Here is a 24388-nt window from a genome sequence, read left to right as displayed (position 1 = left end):
CCCTGACAGGCAAATGCTATGTATCCATTTGACCCCAGAGCTGTGACAGACCACCACCAGCCAGTGCACTCCAAAAGTTACCTTACATGGCCATTTATTGGTACTGTAGCCTTTGTGGCATTCTTTAGTCTACACAGATTGTTAAATATTTTTTAAACCATTCCTCCTATAGAGTCAAGTCATAATGTAATAATGTAATCAAAATATTCTCCTTCGAGTGACATAAGGTATATCAGTTAACTATTGCTGTGTAACAAACCACCCTACAAAACTCAGTAGCTCAAACAACAACCATTTCATTTGCTTGTGATTCTATGGATTAGCAATTTGGACTGGGATCAACTAGGTGGTTCTTCTGCTATTCTTTCCTCTGGTCACTTATGTGGCTGTAGTCATCTGACAATTTCACTAGAGCTGGATGGTCCAAGATGGCTTCAAACATACGGCTGGTGATTGGTGCTCACTGTTAGCTGAGCCTCTCTCTCTCCATGTGGTTTCTTATTTTCAAGTAGGTTAGTCCAGGCTTCTTTGCACGATGGTCTCAAGGCATTAAGAAAGCAAGAGCAAAAGCTGCAAGATCTCTTGAAGCCTAGGCTTAGAAGTCCCTGAACAAGGCCAATGCAGATTCAAGGGATGGAAAAATAAACTCCACCTCTTGATAGGAGGAGTAGCAAAGTCACATTGCAAAGAGTGTGCTAACAAGGATGGGAAGAATTATGGAGTCTATCTTTGCAAACAATCTACCACCAGGAGGTATGGCATTAGATCCATAGAGAAAGAAATATTTTTCTGGCACACCACTTGGCTTTACAATGAATAATATTTATATCATCATAAGAACATAAATGCTATTTATTGATTTTAAACAGTTAAAATAATCCTATTGATAAAACATAGAGGATATAAATATGATTATAGAATGGAATATAATATTAACAACACTGATAATTTTGAAAAGGATATACTTCAACTCTCTCCTAGGTAGTCATAAATGCCATTAGTAAGATAAAAATATAAGTGACAAGGGGCCAGCCTGGTGGCATAGCGGTTAAGAGCGCGCGCTCCACTGCGGCAGCCCAGGTTCAGATCCCGGATCGCACCGAGGCACCGCTTGTCAGGCCATGCTGTGGCGGCGTCCCACATAAAGTGGAGGAAGATCGACACAGATGTTAGCCCAGGGCCAGTCTTCCTCAGTAAAAAGAGGAGGACTGGCATGGATGTTAGCTCAGGGCTGATCTTCCTCACACAAAAAATATATATATGTATATATAAGTGACAGGATTCACTCCAGTTTTTAGATCCTCCTGAAAGTTTTGGTGCACCACTTATTATCTCTCTTGCCAACAAGATCTTTTATAAAATATTACCTGGTGTTGGTGAGGATACAGGCAAACAGGTAATACATAAGTTACTAGGAAAAGTATAAATTAGTATTACCTTTCTGAAGGGAAATATGACAAAATATCAAAAGCCTTAAGATATACATAGAATTCCACTTGTGGTAATGGCAAGCTAGGTAATTAGGACTGAACTTCCCACTAAGGACAACTGAAAAAGCTGACGAAATGTGTTTTTCTTAAAGGTACCCATGAGCTAACAAGACAGAGACATATTACAGGGCCAATATCTAGGAGAGAAGGAGAAAACCCAGAAAGGTAAGACGAGCACTCAAGTGTATTTTGGATACAGAAGAAACAATTGTGAAATTAAGTTGTTGTTTTGGTGGCTTCACAGGGTTAACAGAGAACAAAAGAGAAAGCTCACGCCCACCAAAGGTATAGGCCTCTGACAAACCACCTCCACTTTAAATTGGGGCTTTGCAGGGCTATACCCTCACGGTAAGGGTAAATGGGAAGAAAGCAGCCTCTGCAAGGACTCGCTGCATGGCTTTGTATCACCTGGGCCATCCAGGGAACTTCAAGACTTGAACTTGAATTAAAGTGATCCCAGATGGACAGCACTCCCAGGTACCTGACAGAAACAAACAAAAATCTGGTCTGAAGTTGGATATCATCATCCTAGTCCCCAAATTATCACTACAAGTGATATTTTAAAAACAAACAAAAAAACTAATGGAGGGGAAAAAACCAGAAGGATTTTTTAAAATACAATAGAAGGCAAGAAAGGAGAAAGAGAATCTTAGAATAGGCAAGGCAAATAAAAAGCATAAAATAAGATGGTAGTTTTAAATAAAAATATTAATAAGTATATTAACTATAAATGGAATAAATCTTTCAGTTAAAGATATGACAAAATTCAACCGTATGCTGTAAGTGACTTATCTAAAACATATAAATACAGAAAGTTTGAAAATAAAAGGGTGACAAAGGATACATCACACAAATCCCAACAAGGAGAGGGGAGTGTGGCTATATTAATGTCAGATAGAATAGAACTAAAAGTGTTTATGAAGATAAAGAGGGTCACTTCACAATGATAAAAGGTTCAATTCACCAAGAGTATACAAATTTGGGGCCTCAAGACATATAAAGGAAAAAGTGAGAGAGCTACAAGGGAAGGGCAAAACCTGGGAGGGGTCCCTGCACCCTGGCCCTGGTATCTCACCCTCAGTGAGAGAGGTCTGAGGGAGTGTGGCAGAATGCAGAAGCAGGAGCCTCCCGTGCATAGAGGGAAAGAGAAGATGGCAAAAGAAACAATGAGGCTACAAAAAACTTGTGGAGTTTTCAAGTAACTAATTCACAGGGAATTTAGTTCTTGTGGTCATTCCTTGGTTCCCTTGGTGACAGGAGAGAATACAAATAAACAGGATGTGTAAATTCCTTTTATAACACAAATTATGAGTTGCTAAGAGAGTAGAGTGCTTATCTTAAAAGTGCTTATCACAAGAAAAAAAGTTGTAACTATGTGTGGTGATGGATGTTAACTAGACTTACTGTGGTGATCATTTTGTAATACATACATGTATCAAATTATATGTTATATACCTGAAAGTAATATGAGGTTATATGTCAATTATCTCTCAATTTTAAAAATTCTGTGGGAGAAACATAGCTAGAAAACACAACTAATGGCAGAGGAAATCTATACCAGTGACCTAAAATATCCAATCCTTCATTTTGAATATGAAAGAACAATAAAGAATCACCATATATACAGGGAGAGGAATGCAGCATAAAAATCTAAAACTAAGATAAACAGAATAACTAATTCCAGAGAAAATAGTGGCAATTCAGGAAACTACAGTTAACTAAGACAAAATAATATAAGGAAACCTCGAATATCCTCAGAAAGAATCAAGATGATATTTAATCAATAAAAAAATACCAAACAAGAAAAAGATACTCTGAAAAGGGACAATCAAAGGGATAAAAAGAGCTCTTGGAAATTAAAAATGTGATTGCTAAAATAAGAAGTTCAATAAAAAGGTTGAAAACTATGATCAAAGAAATTTCCCAGAATATTGAGTAAAACAACATAGTGATAGAAAATATTTATGGGGCCAGCCCCCGTGGCCTAGTGGTTAAGTTTGACATGCTCTGCTTCAGCAGCCCAGGTTTGGTTTCCGGGCATGGACCTACACCACTCATCAGTGGCCATGCTGTGGCGGCGGCTCACATACAAAATAGAGGAAGATTGTCAACAGGTGTTAGCTCAGGGTGAATCTTCTTCAGCAAAAAAAAAAAAAAAGAAAGAAAATATTTATGAACAGATCAGATGTATGGGGGTCAATCCAGGAGGTACAACATCCAACTAATAAGAATTCCAGGAGGGAGAAAATGGAGGGAAGAAAATTAAGAGAGAAATAATAGAATATACTAATGCTGAGGAAAGATATAAGTTTACAGTTGGCAAGAGCCCACCAAATATCAAGCACAATGGACAAAAAAAAGAACCTACCTAAACTTACATTGTACAATTTCAGAACGCCCAGTGTAGAGCCATGACTAAAAACTTTCCAGAGGAAAACCAGGGCAACTATAAATCAGAGTGGCATCAGACTTCTCAGAAGTAACACTGGATGCTAGAAAATAGTAGAGTAACGCCTTAAAAGTTCTGAGGGAAAGCATTTTTAACCTTGGTGTCCATACTCAGACAAACTGCCAATCAAGGGGAAAGGCAAAATAAAGTAATTTTTAAACATGCAAGAAATTGACTTTCAGTAAAAATCGTAGATTGACCACACATGTTTATTTCCTCTTCCTCCCCAAACCACAAAAAACGATAGTCAAGTAATAAATAAGGCAATAACTAGGGTGGCTGTAAGTTTACCTCAAAGTCGTCCCTCCATGATTATTAAGCACCCCCCTTTCACTTTTAAAAATGTCTTGGTTCAAATGAAAATTATGTGGTCATTATTAATATACAAGAAAAAAGTGTACTAGTGATTTCAACAGATTTGGGGGAGATGGAAAGCAAATGGAAAAGTGATAACTGATATAGCAGAGTAAAAGTTACAACTTAAGTGTCTGTAGAGGGGAATGCACATAGAGGTCAATTTGCCCTTAAAAACCCCTGAGGCTTTATTCTCTGGAGAAAGCGAAGAGGCTCTTGATTCAGGAATATGGAATTCAAGAATTCAGTGAGGCATGGGACTGAAAACAAATGAATTAAGTGAAAAAATATGCACAATGGACAGTAGGCCTTCTGCTCCTTTCCCCTGCTTTGAACCCAAAATACCAGCAGCCAGACAGGCTTCCTTGCTTTGTATAGTGCTATAAAAATTAGAAAGAAGTTTGTTCTTTAATGACCCAAAAAAGGTAAAAGGAGATAGTGACTGAATGTTGTCATAGGCCCATAATTTCTGGCTTGAGTAGAAAAACGAAAAGAGCAGAATCCCTTCTCCCCTTGTTTCAGTCGGACAGTCATAACCACAGAGACTTGGCTGCCAGGCTCGGGCAATCCCCATTGCCCGTACCATCTTCAAAGGGACTACAACAGCTCTAGGACCCAAAACTCTTCAGACAATTGAAGAACTCCACCTGCAGAGCCCCGTATTTGATACGGAATAAAGGAGTGTAATTCTTTGACCAGTATCTGTCTCTTGGTATCACAATTTCCAACCCATGGAGAAAATCAAAGTATTGTCTAGCCTTCACACACACACACACACACACATACAAAAGGAGACTTCCCTAATTTTTGCCCTCCCCAGAACACTAGTGCCAGATTATTAGATTGTGTTTAATTATTTGTTTACATATCTGTCTCCATCACTAAACTCCAAAATTCATATGGATGAGAATGGCGCATTATTTGCTTTCTGGTACCTAAAAATGAGTTGAGTGCCTGGCAGCTTATTGAATAAATGAGTCCAGGAGATAACTGGCAATGAAGTAATTTGCACATGAGAATATCAAGGAATAGTGTTAAGACCTCTGAAATCCTTCTTTTGAAAAGCATCAAATATTATTCACATCGCTCAAAAACATGCACATGAACTACGCAACACACCTGCACTAGGGTTTTTAGACGCTCTAATGGTGCTGTGCACGTTCGAGAACAAGTACCCGCTATGCCTCCAGCCAACAGATACTTCCATAACAGGCCAGATTTTCTTTCTTCATCAATTAAACTATGAAAAGTCCATCTATCTCCCATATCAATTCCCTATTAAAACAAAATAAATAAACAAATAACATTATAATTAGATAATCTCCAATGAATATGTTATCTCCTTATAAGATCTAAGTAATGTTTTTTGTTTGTTTGTTTGTTTTGGTGAGGAAGATTTGGCCTGAGCTAACATCTGTTGCCAATCTTCCTCTTTTTTTTTTTTCCACTTGAAGAAGATTAGCCCTGAGCTAATATCCATGCCAATCTTCCTCTATTTTGTATGTGGGTCGCCACCTCAGCGTGGCTGACAAGTGGGTGTAGGTCCACGCCTGCAATCCAAACCCGCAAACCTGGGCCATCGAAGTGGAGCACACTGAACTTAACCACTACCATGGGGCCAGCCCCTTAAATAACGTTTTATATATCTCAGCTCCACAGCAAATTAATATCAGCCTTTCCTAGAATTTTGTACTTCACCAAGCAGTATAATTTTAAATAACTCATAAATTAGCTTGAAATTCTGTCAATTGTAAATTAATAATAACTATTTTTATCATGTTTAGGATAATCTTTACATTTACCATTTCAAAATATATACCATTTTCAATTTAAAATTATTTGTCTAAGATTGAATATAAAAAGAACAATCTGTCAAGTTCTAATAAATATTTTTAGCTATAGTGAAATACAGGCTACACAAACTACTAGTGAGATTATAGCTATTTAATTGGCAATAACGTAAAAGTATCCTTAGTGTTCAAGATCTAGTAGATCCTTACGTTATCTTCAGTCAGACCCTCTACCTCTAACAAAACAAATATAAAATATACACCATACATTTAGAAGCAGTTTGCTTTTACATCCTTACCTATAGTGGAATTGACAAAAACCTAAGCCTTCCCATGTAGTGCCCAAAGCAGATAATAAGCTCTACTGTACATATATCATAAGTAGCGTTTTTTGAGGGTCTAAAAGGTTGATCACATACATCATGATTAAGGACCTGGGCTCAGCAGTCAAATGGGATTCAAATCCTGACTTCCCTTACTCCTAATTGAATGAACTGTCTGGAATGTAGTGTCCTCCAATGCAAAGTGGAGACAATACTAATACCTAACTTTGTAGGATTAAGAATAAATAACTTAAAGCATATAAAGCATTTAGCATAATGCTTGGCACTAAAAAACACTCAGTGAATGTTAGTTACTGATATTATTAATTGTAAAATATAGATTGTTTGATAGCAATTTAGGCCTCCAAGAGCTTGGCTGTGCATAGTCGTTAGCAATAATGTGACTAGGAAACAGCTCAATATCTGTTTAATAAACAAAAACTAACATTTACAGAGCAAAGCCAGCACTATATTAAACAGTTATATGTCCCATCTTTATTTTTCATAATAACTCTAAGGGAAGTAAGTATTATAATCCCAATTTTACAGTTAAGAAAACTGAGACCCAGAGAGATTAAATAATTTACCCCAATTCACCCAGATAGTAAGTGGTAGAGCTGGGATCTGAACCAAAGCAGCCTGACTCCAGAGCCTGCACTCTGTATTCCACCCTGAAAAACTGGCTGCTGTCCATCTTGTGCTGTACAATTACAGCGCCAAGCATATTTGTTTCTTGTGAAATTACTATAAGGCAAACAGGGGACCTGCCTCTGGAACAAATGGAGCAGCCTTTGTTAGCGCTATACCCAAAAAGGCAGTTTATTGAGTTCAATTTACATTACTTTATTAAGTTATCACAGACACTATGTCATTTAGTTTTCAAAGCAGCAATTTTCCATGCTTGTTTGCCTTTTATCTTCATTAGGAAACAGAAAATTTATTCTATAGTAGGCATACAATACATGTATTTTTCATTGACTTGAATTTCCTTTAATCATCCTTAAAAGGAAGGGTACAGAGTGAACGCTACCAAAAGGATAAAATCTTCTCTTAATGATTACCTATTTATTAAGAGAATGTTGGTAACTAAAGAGTCTCACAAGCATCATGGAAAGAGTAAAGAAGATACACTACTAAAGCTAAGGTGATAATGGAATGTCTTAGGTTTTTCTACCCGTCAATAGTAATGTGACCCTACTGATCATCTCCCTTTCCCAGAGGGATCTTACAGATGCAGGAAAAGCTGCAGAGCCTCATACAAAACTCCTTTTTCACTTAGTTCAACTTCCTTAGAAGGTAGGTGAAAGCAGTTAGGTTAGACTTAGCTTTCGTATATTTAATTTTGGCATCTTGGGATTAAGGGGGTTGTGAGAGAGAGAATGGGGTAGTGACACATAGACTATTAAAAGAAAGTCCACGTGTTAAAGAAAAATGAAAGAAAGAGGGGCCGGCCCGGTGGAGCAAGCAGTTAAGTGCACACGCTCTGCTGCGGCAGCCCGGGGTTCTCCGGTTTGGATCCCTGGCGCACACCAACCCACTGCTTGGCAAGCCATGATGTGGCGGCGTCCCATATAAAGTGGAGGAAGATGGGCACGGATGTTAGCCCAGGGCCAGTCTTCCTCAGCAAAAAAAGAGGAGGATTGGCAGATGCTAGCACAGGGCTGATCTCCTCAAAAAAAATAAATAAATAAATAAATGGGGCCGGCCCCGTGGCTTAGTGGTTAAGTGAGCGCACTCCACTGCTGGCGACCCGGGTTCGGATCCCGGGCTCGCACCGACGCGCTGCTTCTCTGGCCATGCTGAGGCCGTGTCCCACATACAGCAACTAGAAGGATGTGCAGCTATGACACACAGCTATCTACTGGGGCTTTGGGGGGAAAAAATAAATAAATAAAATCTTTAAAAAATAAATAAATAAATAAATAAATAAATAAATAAATAAATGAAAGAAAGATATATAGAGATTTCATAAAGAAACAATAGAACTCACAAGCTTTGAAATACATGTTTCAAATTCCTTTATTTTCTACCAATAATAATGATAAGAGCTAATGCATATAGTGCTTAATGTGTGTCAGATGCTGTTCTAAGTGCTTTACATATATTAACTAGTTTAACCCTCACAACAGTCTAAGGAGTGTGTACTATTCTTAGCCTCATTTTACAAACATTAGGAAACTAAGCTAGCGGGAGATCACCTTGCTTTTAGGAGTGGAGCCAAAACGTGCACCCAAGCAGACTAGCTCGAGTCCTTGTTCTTGACCATCTACCAGCATTCACTGAGGAATTCCTGTTTGCCAGGCATTGTGCTCAGTATTTTACATGGATTGTCTCATTAATCCTCACACCAACTCTACGTGGTAGGGAATATTATGATCATCCTTACTTTATAGTTGAAAAAATGAGGCTTAGAAAGGTTAAATGATGTTCTCAAAGTCACAGGGTTAATAAGTAGGGGCACTAAGAAGCACACCCAGGTAATATGATTCTAGAGTTCATGATCTTTAAATGTTCCACTAGCCTACTTACCTGTAAGAAAGCCAATTACTTAAACTCTCTCATCCATAATGTAGGAAAAATAATCCCTACCTCAAAGAGTTGTAGAACAGTGTAGATTATAATTTGGAGTTACTAAACAAAAATTTCAAGAAATTTTGAAAATTTTAAGAAACTATGAAGCATAAATCTCTAAATGCACTGGGAGATGAGAGCTATGCAGACTACGAGATAGATATGAATATGAAAAAAACTAGAACCTTGGCATTCTTTCAAAAGAATTCCAGTTATGGTTTATTCATTCATCCAACAAATATTTATTGGGAAAGTACTGTATGACACAGCAATCAGCAATTCACAGTCCCTACTCTCAGGCAAGAAAATAAGCAACTATAATACAGAATGATGGTGCTGAGTAGGAGCTTAAGCATATAGTTATTCTCAACACATGGGTGCCTTTTACAAGTTGAAAGTAGTTATTATACGCCATTTCCAATATTTGGCATCATACAAATTTCTGAGGAAACAACATTCTACAATATCACTTATTTAATCAACAAAACCTCACTAGCTAACTTTTTGGAGCCATAATTTTCTAGCAGTTTATAACGCATTACATTTTATGCCCATGACTCACAGCATAAACTATACAAATATTTAAAAAGAGGCCACTTACAGTAAAACGGTTCCAGTAACGGGCAATTTCCTCAACATTTCTTGCAGGTTTAAATAAAAAATACTTCTTCCATTCATCCCAGTCCACTGTCATTGACCCATCAACGTCCATGCTATATATTTTTTTTAAAAAAGAATATGCTCAAATATAAATTATGATTCATAAATTTCAAAAAGCATTATCAAAATGACAGCTTATATTCTTAAAGTCAGAAAATTTGGGTTATAGTTGAGCTCTACCCATTGTTACATTTGTGATGGAGAGAATGCATCTTATATACCTAAACTTCAGTTTATATTGGAATAATTCTTACAATACAGAGCTATTAGAGTATTAAATGAGATTATACATATAATGGCCTTGTAAATTACAAAGAACTGTAAGTCAGTATTCTTGCATCCCAGCCTTCTTCCCATCGCCTAACCTCATCTTGTAACTTCTCTAGCAACAGAATGATGGCTGACAATTACCCTTTTTAGTTACAGATCTTAAAGGACAATTTCCATTTTTATGGATATGAAGTATCCAATAACAAAAATAGCATAAGAAACCCAAATATCCATGTAAATATAATTTCCATTAATATTAAATAATAGTAATCAAGACAATTTTAGTAATTTTAAAGAATTTTAAGAATTCTTATCAGGGAATTTCTCAAATCCCTAATGAAATTAAGAATCTGAAGCAACATAGTGAAATATATTGCTTGCTAAGTGTGAGCTTCCCAAAATTTCAAGTTCTTGTGTTAGCTCCCTTTCTCATTTTCCTCAATGACTATTGCTAACCTTCATATATCTCCTCAAGCCACCAAATCAATTCCTGACATTCACTCTCAGGCCACATTGTCCCCTATTTCTCCCCAAAACATAAGTGTTCAAGCATTCTCATCTTTAAATAACAAATCTCTTGACCCCATTTTCCCCATTATCACCCTTTATCTCTCTGCCTTTGCAGTAAAACTCCTTAAAGAGTTGTCTCTCTTCTGACTCCAATTTCTCCTTCTCATTCTCTCTTGAACCCACTCCCATCAGGCTCTCACCACCATTACTCCATCAGTGGCCTTGACAGTGCTAAATAAGTGGCCTATTCTCCATCTTGATGGGTTAGCCCATCACCAGCATTTGGCGAAGATAATTGTCTCCTCCCTGAAACATTTTCTTCATTTGGCTTCCAGGACAGAGTTTTCTCCCGATTCCTCCTTTCTCTCTGGCTGCTCCTTCTTCATCTCCTTCACTGGTTTCCCCCCTTCTCCCTTGCCTCTTAACATTAGAGAACACCAGGACTTGGTGGTCATTGGTCATCTCTTCCAGTCTTGTGGCTTTAAATACCATCTATAAGCCCAGGACTCAAATCTCTAGCCTAAGTGTTCCTCTGAACCCCAGACTCCTATTTCAAGTTGCCTACTTGACATCTCTACTTGGATGTCTGATTAGCATCTGAAACTAACAAGAACAAACCTGGACTCTGATATCCACCCCATCCCAAACCTGCTTTTCTCATATTCTTACCCATCTCAATACATGGCAACTCCATTCTTCTAAAGGCTCAGGCCAAAAATGTTGGCATTATCTTTGACTCCTCTCTTTCTTTTATACCCCACACATGATCCAGAAGTAAATCCTGTCAGAATTTCAAAATGCATCCAGAATCTAATCACTACTTACCTCCTCCATCCTGGTACAAGCCACCCTCAAATGTTGTCTGTATTATTGTGAAACTGTCCTGGTTGGTCTCCCTGCTTCCACTCTTGTCCCTCACAAACTATGCTCAACACATCAGCCAGAATGAGACCGCTAAAACCTTAGATCATGTTACACCTCTGTTTAAAACCATCCAGTGACTTATCAGAGTTAAAACCAAAGTCCTTATAATTTCCCAGAAGATCCTATGTGATCTGACTCTTGGTACCTCTTACGGCTCATCTTCTATTACCCTCTTCCTCATTCACTCTATTCCGAACACACTGGCCCCCTTTCAATGCCCTGACCCTGTCAGATACACTGCCCACCTTGGACCTTTGCTCTTGCTATTTCCTTTGCCTGGAAGGCTCTTCTCCCAAAGATCATCATGGCTCCTTCTTACACCCCCTTCAGATCGCTACTCACATGTCACCTTTAAGGCCTTCCCTGATCACCCATCTAAAATTGCAGCCCCCTACCACTCACACACACATACTGTTTCCCTCCCCAGCTTTATTTTTCCCTTATCACTTATCGCCATCTAACATAGTTTGTTTATCTAGTTTATTGTTTTCTCCTCTTGTTTATTGTGAGCTCCACAGAGCAGGGACTTTTTGCCTGTTTCCTTCACTACTACATCCCCCGCAGCTAGATGAATGTCAGGCATTCAATAAATATTTGTTGAGTGAATGAATAAATTTCTCTCTACCCACTTTCATCCTTACCTCCTGTGCTCTAGACTCAGAGAATGAAATGTTGACTCCTATTCAAGGACTCTCTCTCTCTCTAACTCTCTCTTAGCTGTTGGTCCCATCCCCTCCCAATCAGTTATCTCCTCTCTCTACAACACATCCAACAGCTCCCTCTCTGATGGCCACTTCTCCACAAATCTCTCCTATCCTTAAAAAAATAATAAAAAGAAAATTTAAAAAGACTTGCTTAGTTGTCTTCTCCTTCTTATCTAAATTTCTCTAATCAGCAAACCACATTCACAGTCCCCGAATCCTCACCTCTCATTCATTCAATAGCCCTATGCTATCTGACTTAACCCTTTACCATCCTACTGAAACTGCTTTCACTGAGATCTCCAGAAATCTTCCAAATGCCAGATCCAATGGATATTTTTCAATATTTATGTTGCTGGTTTTTTCTGTTAAATTTGACATTCTCCACCCTTGGCTTTTGTGACAACATTAAATCAATCAGAAGACATGTACATATTGAACTGTTAGTATGTGCCAGACACTGTGCTAGGCACCAAGTATAAAACAATGGGTAATGTACCTTGGTCTCTGTCTTCATGAAGCTTACAGTCTAGTGGGAACAGGGAGTATAACAAACAAGCCTCTGTAAAGTTTCTGTAAAAGCAAATGCCAGCAAGATCAAAGAAGTTTCAGAGGTTAAAGTCACATGTAAACTGAGACCTAAGAAATAGGTAGAAGATAATCAAGTGAAGAAGCTGGGAAAGGTATTTCAGGCAGAGAGAGAACAGTTTGTACAAGGCCTGAAGGAAAGAGACACCATGGTTTTTTTAAAGACTGAAAGAAGCTCAGGTGGCCTGGAGCACAGAGTAGAAAGAGAGTTGAAGAGATGATGAGGCTAGAGAGGTAGGCAGGGACCAGACCACGCAGAGCCCTGTAGACCACGGAAAGGTTTCAGCTTTCCATCTTAACCCTTGGTTTAGCATGACTTATTAATATGAATACAAAAGCTCTAGGGGCCGGCCCGTGGCTTAGCAGTTAAGTGCACGTGCTCTGCTACTGGCAGCCCGGGTTCAGATCCCCGGCGCGCACCACTTGTCCCACCATGCTGAGGCGGCGTCCCACATACAGCAACTAGAAGGATGTGCAACTATGACATACAACTATCTACTAGGGCTTTGGGGAGAAAAAGGGAAAAAAAAAAAAAAAGGAGGAGGATTGGCAATAGATGTTAGCTCAGGGCTGATCTTCCTCACCAAAAAAAAAAAAAAAAAAAAGCATATGTTTAAAAAAAAACAAAAGCTCTAAATGAAATTATAGCAAATCAAATTCATCAATATACTTATAATAGCCACAAAAACCATGTTTCTATGAATAAATCCAACAAAAGTTATACAAGACCTTTACAGAGAATATATAAAACTTTATTAAAAGACATAAAAGAGGATCTAAATAAATGAAGACATATATACTGTTCATGGAACAAAAGATTTAACATCATAAATATATCAGTTCTCCCCCAAATTAATCTATAAATTCAATGCAATTACAGTCAAAATTCCAAAAGGGTTATGTGAGGGCATGGGTGTGGGTATGTGTGTGCACGTGCACATGTGTGTACGTTAACTAAATAAGATGACTCTAAAATTCATATAGAAGAGCAAACAGCCAAGAATAGCACTGACACTGTTAAAGATGAAGAAAGTAAGACCAGATATCGAAGATGTATTCTAAAGTGATAGTAATTAAGACATGTGGACATGATACATAATAGACAACAACCAATGTAATAGAATAAAAAGACCAGAAACACACCTATACACAAATGGAAACTTAATATATGACAGAGGTAAGCATTTCAAATCTGTGGGAAAAGGAGAGACCAGTCAGTAAATGGTGATAGAACAACTGACTATATGGAAAAAAATGAAATTGGACCTCTATTTCACATCCTACACAAACATCAATTACAGATGAATTAAAGAAGTAAATGCAAAATATAAAAATTTTTAAATGAGATATAGATTAATATCTTTATGCCCCAAGGAAAAACTTCTCAAGATGTTAAAAAGACATCAGTAAAACAAAAAGATGGACAGACACGACTACATTAAAATTTAAAACTTCTGCACGATGACAAAAAACACCTAAAAATGAATTTAAAAATAAGCAACAAGTTGGTAAAACACATTTGCAATGCATATAACCAACATGAGATTAATATCCAGAATTTAGAAAGAATGCCTACAAGCCATTAAGAAAAAGAACTAATCCAGCTGAGAAACAGGTGAAAGACATGACTAGGTAACTCTCAGAAAATGAATATCCAAATGGCCAACAAATATATGAAGATACTCAGACTCACTAGTAATGATGAATATAATTAAATTAAATTAAAACAACAGGGCAATATTTCTGACCCATGAGTTTGGAAAATATTAAAATATTAGAAGACTACAGTATCCAGTATTGGAAAGGAAATACATTTCTAGAATGACACTAAATTGGTGCAATCACTTTGGAGAACAATTTGGAATACCTAATTAAAATTAGCTATTTGCATACCCTATACCCTATAAGCAACTCCACTGCAAGTAATATACAAGGAGATGTACACAAGAATATTCATCGCAGCATTGTTTTGTATTAGTCACAAAACAAAAATTTTTAAAAACCTAAATGACCATCATCAGGAGAATTCATAAGTAAATTGAATTATATTTATTAAATAGAACTCATACAGTGGCTAAAACGATTGAACTAGAACTACATGCATCAATATCAACAAACCTCAAAAAATAGAAGGTATAGAAAAATGTAATTTAAAAAAAAGATGCAGTGTGCCATTACTTAAATAAGGTCTTAAAACATGAGAAACTATATCATATATTTTAAGAGTATGTAAATAGTAAAACATACAAAGATAAAAATCTGTATAGGAATGATAAATTCAGGATAGTAGTTACTTTTGGCAGGAAGAAGGAAATGGGTTTAAAGAATACACTGAAAACGTCAGCTGTCTATAATATTTTATTTATTTGAAAAAAATCTGAACCAAATATGGCAAAATGTTAAATATGACAAATCTAGAGATGGTATTGTTGTTTGTTATATTATTCTCTTTATTGTTCTGTATGTTTCTGTATGAAGTAGTTCATAACAAGTTAGCCTTATCCCAGGAATGTTTGATGTCAGAAAATCTATTACTATAATTCATTATATAAATAGATCAGATGAAAAAAGCAGTACAGTTTGATAAAATTCTGCATTCTTGATAATATTTCCTGATAAAAGATACCTTTCTTTGTTGCTTTCTTATATATTCCTATCATAACCTTTGCCATACTGCAACTGCCTACTTACTGTTTGCACTCCTCCCACCCCAAACAATGGACTGTTAGCTCTGTAAAGGCAAGCACTAGACCATCCTGTTTACTACTGAATCCTCATTGGCTTCCACATGCCTGCCAAAAAGGATCAATCAATATTTGATTGATAGATAACTTGATTGGTTGGTTAACTGACTGACTAATAATATAAAAGTATATGATCTTACAAAAAGTAACAGATACATGCACTAAAATTAGTGGGTTAACATATGAGTGGTGGATTATGGGGACCTTGGGTAAGTTACTTAACCTCACTATTCAACAATTTCCTCATCTGTGAAATGGGGAAAATAACAGACTTTGCCTCTAAAATCTTGTGAGGATTAAAGGAGGTAATATATGTGAAGTACTTAGAAGAGTGCTAGCAAACTGGTGCTCGATAATTATAAGCTACTATTCACGTTTTCCTAAAGTTTCCACAGTTGTCACTTTTATAATGAAAAAGGTTTTAAAGTAAATAAAAAATAACTTTAAAATGTATATACATATATAAGGGCTGACCTTTCAAGAATCTTCACTGCCTCTTTTTCAGAAATATATATACCTATTAAGTTGAGAGCACTGATAATTTCTGAAGTACCAATCACTCCTTTAAAGGAATAAAGAAAATAACGATTAACTGGAAGGTGTGAAAAGATGCAGAGGCAAATAGTCAGGCAACATTTAGTGCATTATTGCAACATTCCATAAAACATCAATATCTCAATTTTTTCTTTACTTGCCAAGATAAAAAGAAGAGATTGGAGAGCCCATATGATATTTCCTGTATCAAAAAACAATACTATCACCCTCCAACACTGCTCAAACCAGTTATTCTTGCCTCTTTCCTTTCCCTCACCCTGAACATTCAATCAAATGTTATCTGTGCTATTCCTAAATATCTCCCAAATCTTTTATTCCTGTCACCACAGTCCCCTCTTAGCTCAGATGCCAATCCATGCTCCACAAAAATATCATAGTGTTATTCCCCTACTGAAAACTCTTCAGTGGCTTCCCACCTCATTCCCCTTTAGGATCCAGTCCAAAAACCTTCACAGGCCTCAAGGCCCTCCATGATGTTGCCTGTGCCATCTTCCTATCCTCATCTCTGACACTTCCCCTTGCTCTCAGTTTAAGACTCACTGGTCTTCCTCCATTTCCTCAGACACAACCTGCTCCCTGGGGAGACCACAGCCTCTCAATAAGCTATTGGCTCTGCTTGGTACACTCTTCCCCATTCTTCGCTTAGCTAACTTTTACTCATCTTTCAGATGAGTAAAAGATCTTTTCAGCTTAACCACTACTGCCACTTGGAGCTTCAGGTAAAAAGCTTATCAAAATGTTATAAATATCCCTCAGACCCTTAGCTAAAAAGCATATTGTTAAGAGAGTACAGCTTTTTTTGTTGGTGGTTTTTATTTTTGAAAGACAGTATGTAACTAAAAACTACATCATTTAAAAACATACCTTAGAAGTAATAACAGTAAAATCCAGTGACAGAATTAAATAAATGAGTTTTTTGGGGCCGGCCCCCTGGCTTAGCGGTTAAGTACGCGCACTCCGCTACTGGCGGCCCGGTCTCAGATCCAGCAGCGCACTGACGCACCACTTGTCCGGCCATGCTGAGGCAGCGTCCCACACACAGCAACTAGAAGGATGTGCAACTATGACATACAACTATCTACTGGGGCTTTGGGGAGAAAAAGAAAAAAAAAAAAAAAAGGAAGAGGATTGGCAATAGATATTAGCTCAGGGCCGGTCTTCCTCAGCAAAAAGAAGAGGATTGGCATGGATGTTAGCTCAGGGCTGATCTTCCTCACAAAAAAAATAAAATAAATAAAAATAAATAAATAAAAAATAAATGAGTTTTTAATAACCTTTCCGGGAAGACAAATATCTAATAATAAAATTTTACTAGGCATAGTTAATTCTGGGATATATATATTTGAAAACTGTATAAAAACAAACCATCATTATCTGTGTCCAAACTCTTAAAAGTCAACTTCATTTTTTTCTCATTATCTTTAAGGTACTGCATAAATGTGCCAAGGTTCAGCAGATTATGTGTGTTGATATCAATAGATTTTAAAATTATCTATAAGAGAGAAAAAATGATATTAGAGACACAGATTCAGACAAGCTAGATTACAAATTATAGTGTTTAAACATTTAAACTGTCAGGGAGAAGGAAAATCCCCTTTCTTCCCTTCTCGTGTTCTTATGGCTGGACTAATAGTAAAATTGACACAAGACCAGATTAACTGAGGAAAAATTCGGTCCAATACATACATGTTAGAGATCATAAAGAAATGATGCTCAGAGAGTGAACAAAGAAACTTAGGTTTGGGGTACATAATGAGTGAGGAATTTAAGCAGAGTGTAGGCTTGAGGTAGTAAATTAGCAAGGTTTGTTTACACAGGCTTCTCAGCCCTGAATCCCCTAGCTCTGGTGATAAGGATACAGGGGGAGCACCTTTCACAGGGGAGATTTATTTCCTGCTTTCAGAGGAAACGGAGACAGGAGGGTCAGAACGCCCTTTTTGCTTCTAACTTTAATACAAAATAATCAATATGCTATTGTGAGATATTTTGGGGTGGCCTTCCCTGGGCCCCAACAGTACATTTATCTCATGTACATTAGATATTCTGCCATAGATTATCGGTACCTTAGTTTTAGAGTAAAATTTCTAACACTAAAAACATAGAATCTTTGAGTATTAGAACTTTAAAGAACTTGAGCATTTGGCTAGTCTGCTCTTCTACTCAATAGTCATGCATTTACTCATTCACTCAGTAAATGTGGAAGGAACTGCTCTAAATGCTTGAGAAACGAATGAATCAGCATAGTCCCCGCCCTAGAGAAGCTTAGACTAATAGGGAAGATACCAAAGCCACTCTGATAGAAGATGTTCAAGGCTCAGTGGGGAACAAAGATGTGAATGCTCCGAAGGAGGGAAGGGGATGAGGGAAATCTGCCTAGAAGTGACTCAAGTTGAGTATTTTAAAAATGAATAGCAAAAGGTGAGCAAAGAAACAAGGGTATGAGGGATGTAGGAGAGACCACTAGCTGTCCACCAAAATTCCTTCTTGTCTTCTTTGGGCACACAGCTAGATTACATTTCCCAGTTTCCCTTTGCAGTTAAGCACGGTCATGTGACCAAGATCTCTCCAACAAAATATGAGTGAAAGTAATGTGTACTACTTCGAGGCCTAGCTAATAAATTCCTGTTACATATATTCCTTCATGCTCATTCCATTTTCACCAGCTGAATGCAAATGATGATGAGAGCCTTGAGAATGGTAGAGCCACAAGAGGAAGGGAACCTGGATCTCCAAATAACTGCAAGGTGGAGACCTGCCCCACCAACCTCAACACCTACCAAGAAATCATGGAGAGCCATTTATACCACGCTAAGAGCCTTGGACTTTTCCCACCGACATTGTCAAGCCCCTGAAAAATTTTAAGCAGGGTCATGATACAATCAGATGTACCTTTTAGAAGGGTCATATGATGGCAGTGTGGAGGAAGAAATAGTGAGAGGAAGGGCAGGAAGACTGGTTCTAAGACTGTTACAGTAACTTAAGTGAGAGATGGTGGGGGCCTGGGCTTATCAGGAGCAGGGGGTATGGAGAGGAAGGGAACTGGTTATGACATATATTAAGGAATTACACAGACCCTGTGATTAACTGGATGTTGGAGTAAAGAAAAAGGAGGAATCTAGAGTGACTTGGTGGTGGAACACTTAACGAAGACTGTGATCACAAAGGAAGTGGAGAGACTCAGAAGCTGGGGATAGCTGTTGATTTGTGAGTCACCCACACTAAGATGATAGTTGGAGCCTTGAAAAGTAATCTTGGTGCTCATTCACATTTGAGGAGTGAGCCAAAAAAAAGTCCATAAAGGGATCTGTAAAGCAACAGTCAGAGAGCTGGTAGAGTGCCAAGGGAGGGGATATGGGAGTCATCATCAGTGTTCCATGCTGCAAAAAGGCCAAAGGAATAACTGGAAAGAGCCCACAGGTGCAGCAATGCAGAAGTCTTTAGTGACCTTTCACAGAGAAGAAGGGAAGCGGAAGCTTCATCACAGACAATGGAAGAGTGAGAGAAGTCAACGCAGAATGTGTAGACTTAGCTCTGTCAAAGGCCTTGACTGCACAGAGAGGAGATGACAGGACAATATCTAGATGGGGGACCAGGGCCGCAGAAGGATCACTATTATTAGAGAGGAAGAGTTTGAAAACACAAGACAAAGAAAGGGAATAACAGAAGTTGTACTTTTCCTATTTTAAAGGAGATGAGAGGACATGAGGTCAACAATGTAACTGGAAGAACCAACTTTGAAAACGAGAAGAAACACGTCATTCCTTCAGACTGGAGGAAAGAAAGTGAGGATGGGTGTAAACAAAAGTAAGATTATAGTCAGTGTATTAAATTTATTGAGGCTTACTGCTTTAAGCTCGGTAAACAATTTTAAGTATTTTTCATTTATTTGCTCACTAATCATTATAACAATCCTATGAGATAGGTACAATTATCATCCCCATTTTACAGCTGAGGAAACTTTATGAGAGGGCCAGAAATCTGAAGGAGTTCAATGCAGTTCACCTCTATTTACTCATTGAAGTGAAGGCTATGTTCAGCCACTGGAAGGGAGGAGCAAGGAATGATAGGGGCTTGTGGTTGGGATAAGTCAGGGTTTCTCAACCTCAACACTATTTACATTTGGGACCAGATAATTCTTTGTCATCCTGTGTATTGTATTAGCAGCATCCCCGGCCTTCACTCACGAGATGCTGGTATCACACACACATCCCCCACTGTCACAACCATCAAAAATGTCAGAAATAGGCCGGCCCCATGGCTTAGCGGTTAAGTGCGCGCGCTCTGATGCTGGCGGCCCGGGGTTCGGATCCCGGGAGCGCCCCGAGGCACCACTTCTCCGTCCAACGCGAGGCCGAGTCCCACGTACAGCAACTAGAAGGATGTGAACCTATGACAGTACAACTATCTACTGGGGCTTTGGGGGGAAAAAACTGAATAAATAAAATCTTTAAAAAAAAAAAAAAAAAAAATGTCAGAAATGCCAAATGTCCCTGAGGGGCAAAATTACATCTGGCTGAGAACCACTGGAATAAATGGAATGAAAACAGAGCTGACTCTGGACAGTGATGAAGCAGAGGACCCAGCTCTTTATTGAGAAGAGAAATGGAATAATAAGATTCTGGGACTACATTCAGAAGGAAAGCATAATATCATCAGTTTGTTTTCTGTATTACGCAAAGTGAATGCAGCAAAAAGCCTTGGACACACAATCCAGTGAAATCAATACATGTTGTATATAATTAAGACTGCCATCGGTGGTTGAGTAAGCCTCAGGGAACAAGTCATCAAATTCCATAAGAAAAATATGACATAGCATTATCCAAGGTAGGTAGTTATCCCCCCATTTCTTTGGCATGCACTTTATAAATCCTAAGAATTATGGACTTAACACCAAATGTTACTGTGCTGATTGTATGTTTTTCTGGACTCAGTGTTCTGAGGCTCACATCCATTATTCAATTCAAGCCTACCAGATAGAAACTTATTAAATATTATTTTCTCTTACTGAATTTAATTCAATCTCCTCACAAGAAAAAGATTTCTACAAAACCTAGTGTCCCTTTCCCCTTTTCAAACACATGTGTCCGCATGCTCCCATGCTGCAGCTGGGTCTGATAGTCTCCTAGAGAAGCTTAAAGTAAAACAGACTTATTTTTTTACTCTGGTGGGTCAGCTGGTTAAATATACAGCTGTGGAAGTGAGGACCCTCTGAAAATACAACAGTGAGTATTAATATGGTCATTTGTTAAGGTTAATGATTATTCCTCACTATAGCGTATGGTATAATGTTATAGTATAGTATAGATATTTCGGTAGTGTTAGGTTAAACTGAAAATATGGAGTTGTAATTAGTGTGTTAGTATCAGATCATGGCCTTCTCTCCGCATCAGGAGTAGCAAGTGCACACACAGGAAAGCCCCAAATTGCCCTGGGGCGGGACCACTCGCCCTGAGGGGGAGCATTCTGGAGTAAGCTGCCGTGCAGGCTGCATTTCCCAAGCTCTGGGACGCCCTTGGGGGAGAGCTCAGGATGAGCTATCACTGGCCGTGACGGCAGACCCTTGGAGCTCCCAAGATCTAACCGAATTTGGGCGCAGGCCATAGACTCACTGGGGGCCTTTCGTGACCCTTGCAATAATACAGGCAGACCTTTTACGCGTGTTGATGGCTTGGGCCCCACTTAGGGAAGATGGTCAAGTTTTCAGAATGTTTCACCGTGTGAACAGGACACAGACGTGTGGAAAGTGTTCCAACAGTGCGTAATTTTGAGTGAAGCAGCTCACAAGGAAAGAATCTCTGAGCGCTGAGGGGAGCTCGGGAAGGGCTGAGGGGGTCTTCTTCACCCCCACCCCGGTACCGCTCTGGCGGGGCCTCCAGCCTCGCACTCTCCCCACGGCCTGAACGCACCGTGGCCCACCTCCTCGTCCTGGCCTAGAAGGATGCCCATAGCTTCCAGTCCTCTCTGCAGTTCCATGATGTCCACCATCCCGTCCCCATGGTGGTCCAGCTTCTGGAAAAGCTCTTCGAAAAGGCGGTCGGATTCGTACTCCTGGCCAGCCCGGGTGGGCTGTAGGAAGCCCCATATCCGGCGCAGCATGCTCACGAAGCGCCAAGGGACCCTGAAAAGCGGGGAAGCCCCGCCTGCCGGCGAGCTGCAGCCGCCGGTACCGGCCGCCAGGGAGCCTCGGAGGGAGCGGCGCTGCCCCGGCGGAGCAACTGCCCCTGGAACGCGCGGGCTCCCAAGCCGCTGAGTTCCCGGCCAGCCGGCGAGGAGGGTCCCCGCCTGTTGGGCAACAGCCAGCCCTGGTTCCGGATTTGCTTCTGCCAGTCTTGGCTGCGGGCTTAGCTGCTTGAGAGTGCGTTTTTTTTTTTTTTTCAGGTTAATGTTTGGCTGGGGATTCCCAGACAGCACAGTCTTAATTCAAACTCCAAACTGGCTGAGGATAGTCTCGTGGTTATGAATTTTTAGGGGAGATTTATTTTAGTTTTGTGCCCAGAGCCAAGGTTGGTGGAGATTAGCCTCCATGGGGCTGTCCTGGGCCGGTTCTCTCTTCCCCTTAGTAGGCCAAGGCTTTATCTCCCATTCCTGTGGGGATGTTGAAATCCAAACCCTTTAGTAATCAAAGGAGAAAATATGAGGATTTCTTTTTATAATTATAAAAATAAGGGGAAAAAATGAGCTTTCTAATATTTAACATGAATTGACAATTGCTCGTATATATAATATTTAAATGTGTACGCAAACTGAGAGTGCATGAACAAAGAAATTTGGAGCCCATTGCACCTTGCGTAGTGGGAGTGATCACCTGGTCAGTGGGCTAGAGGAAAAATTTTGTGAGAAATTCAGGAGTCTGTAATCAGCAGCATCCAGGGAAAGCCACCAGAAGCACTGCTCAAGCCAAAAGAACAGACCAGCCACAGCAGGGGAGCAATGGAGACCATCACTGAACACATAGAGAAAGAACCAGCTGATGCCAACCAGCCTGCTCTAAGGGTCTGTGCAGGCAGTTTATCTCTTAGCCCCAATGCTGCAGCTGGTAAGTGAGCCACATCCGGATGCTCTGTTAGGGAAAGATTTAGTGAGGAAAACTTTTTATCCAAAAGGAAGTAAATATGATCTAAAGGGGCTAATTCAGTTTCTAGACAGACAGACTAAGCTTTAAAGCAAAGTAGATATTTGGTTAACTTTTTTTCTTTTCTTTTCTTTTCTTTTTTTTTTTTGCCATTATGCAACAGATGGGGCTCAGGAGAAAGACTAGTTCAACCAAATAAAGTACATTTTCTGCACATACCTGAATTTTAGTTTGAGCTGAGATTTAGGAGCCTTTGTCCCATTAGTATTATTCTGGACCCATATTTTTAAACCCTCTCTCTGTGAACTGATCCTGCTGGTGGTTTCTTTATGACCTCTACCAGTGTTGGGGCAACAAGACTGAGGGTGAAAGCCAGCACCTAAGGATGGCAGGGCAGAAGGATGGAAATTCTTGGTTGCATCACTGAGCCAGTAAACCAATCCTGGAACCAGCTTGTACTGGACCTCTTTGGACAGGAAATAAACTAAACCTCTGTTATTCAGGGTACTTTTTGTTGGGTATGCTTTCACAGCTGAAAATATCATAACTTATAGAAAAATCATAACTCATAGGATAACTACAAACTGAGGTAAGTGCAATTCTCCTTCATTACACTCATCTCCGTTTGTAATTATTCTATGAGAACATAACAGGGACCTTAATATATTGGGAAATGAGGGAAGGCCTCCTGAGGTTTAGGTAATATTTAATCTAAGAACTGAAAGATAAGTAGGAGTTGGCCAGTGAAGAATGAGGAAAATAGCATTCCTTGCACTTTTAACATTCCTGAGAAGATAAAGTACTTGAAAAGTTCAAAGAACTAAAGGAAAGCCACTGTTACTGGAGCATAATGAACAACAGAAAGAGTGGCACAAACTGAGATTAAAAACACAGGCCATGTTAAAAATCCTGCTTTTATCCCAAGAGCAACATAGAGCTATATCAGTCAGGATGAACTGGTTATGCTGTGAAAACAAACAACTCCAGAATCTTGGTGATGTACAAGGGTGACTATCTCATTTGTACATATACCCATCGTAGGTCAGCAGTGGGCTCTGCTCCTGGGATGTCATTGCCCTTACTCTGGGACTGAGGCAGCCACTATCTGGAGCATCATTGGTAGCCATGGCAAAAAAGGTAAAAGAGAAAATGGAGAAGCACGCAGTGGCTCTTCAAGTTTCCGCTTCTGGGTGACATATTCAATTTCTGTGTATGTTTCATTGGCCAAAGCAAGTGACGTGCTCTCCTGACTTCACGTTCTCTTACAGGGAAGGATGCTGAATATTGGTGGACAGTATTACAGTCCAACCCAGGAACTATTTAAGAGTTTTTGGCAGCAGAATAACATGACTTAATTCACAGTGTAAAATATCCCTCTAGCTGTTAT

General features: G+C 39.1%; 1 protein-coding gene across 1 annotated transcript in view; it reads right to left on the bottom strand.

Annotated features, from left to right (window-relative positions):
- The window catches only part of LOC101408607 (mitochondrial adenyl nucleotide antiporter SLC25A24-like), a 49138-nt gene extending 27113 nt beyond the window's left edge, over window positions 1-22025 (bottom strand). The window contains exons 1-5 of the mRNA XM_087446396.1: window positions 21846-22025; window positions 17280-17421; window positions 15849-15936; window positions 9579-9690; window positions 5413-5568 (exon numbers count right to left, since the gene is read on the bottom strand). Coding sequence (XP_087302522.1) covers window positions 5413-5568; window positions 9579-9690; window positions 15849-15936; window positions 17280-17421; window positions 21846-22025 — 678 coding nt within the window. The remainder of the gene's footprint in view (window positions 1-5412; window positions 5569-9578; window positions 9691-15848; window positions 15937-17279; window positions 17422-21845) is intronic.
- Window positions 22026-24388: the final 2363 nt, after the last annotated feature.

The sequence above is a fragment of the Ceratotherium simum genome, chromosome 2 (genome assembly GCF_057802395.1).
Source record: "Ceratotherium simum simum isolate JZ-2026a chromosome 2, ASM5780239v1, whole genome shotgun sequence".
Lineage (NCBI taxonomy): Eukaryota > Metazoa > Chordata > Mammalia > Perissodactyla > Rhinocerotidae > Ceratotherium > Ceratotherium simum.
This window is presented reverse-complemented; position numbering and strand designations above follow the sequence as displayed.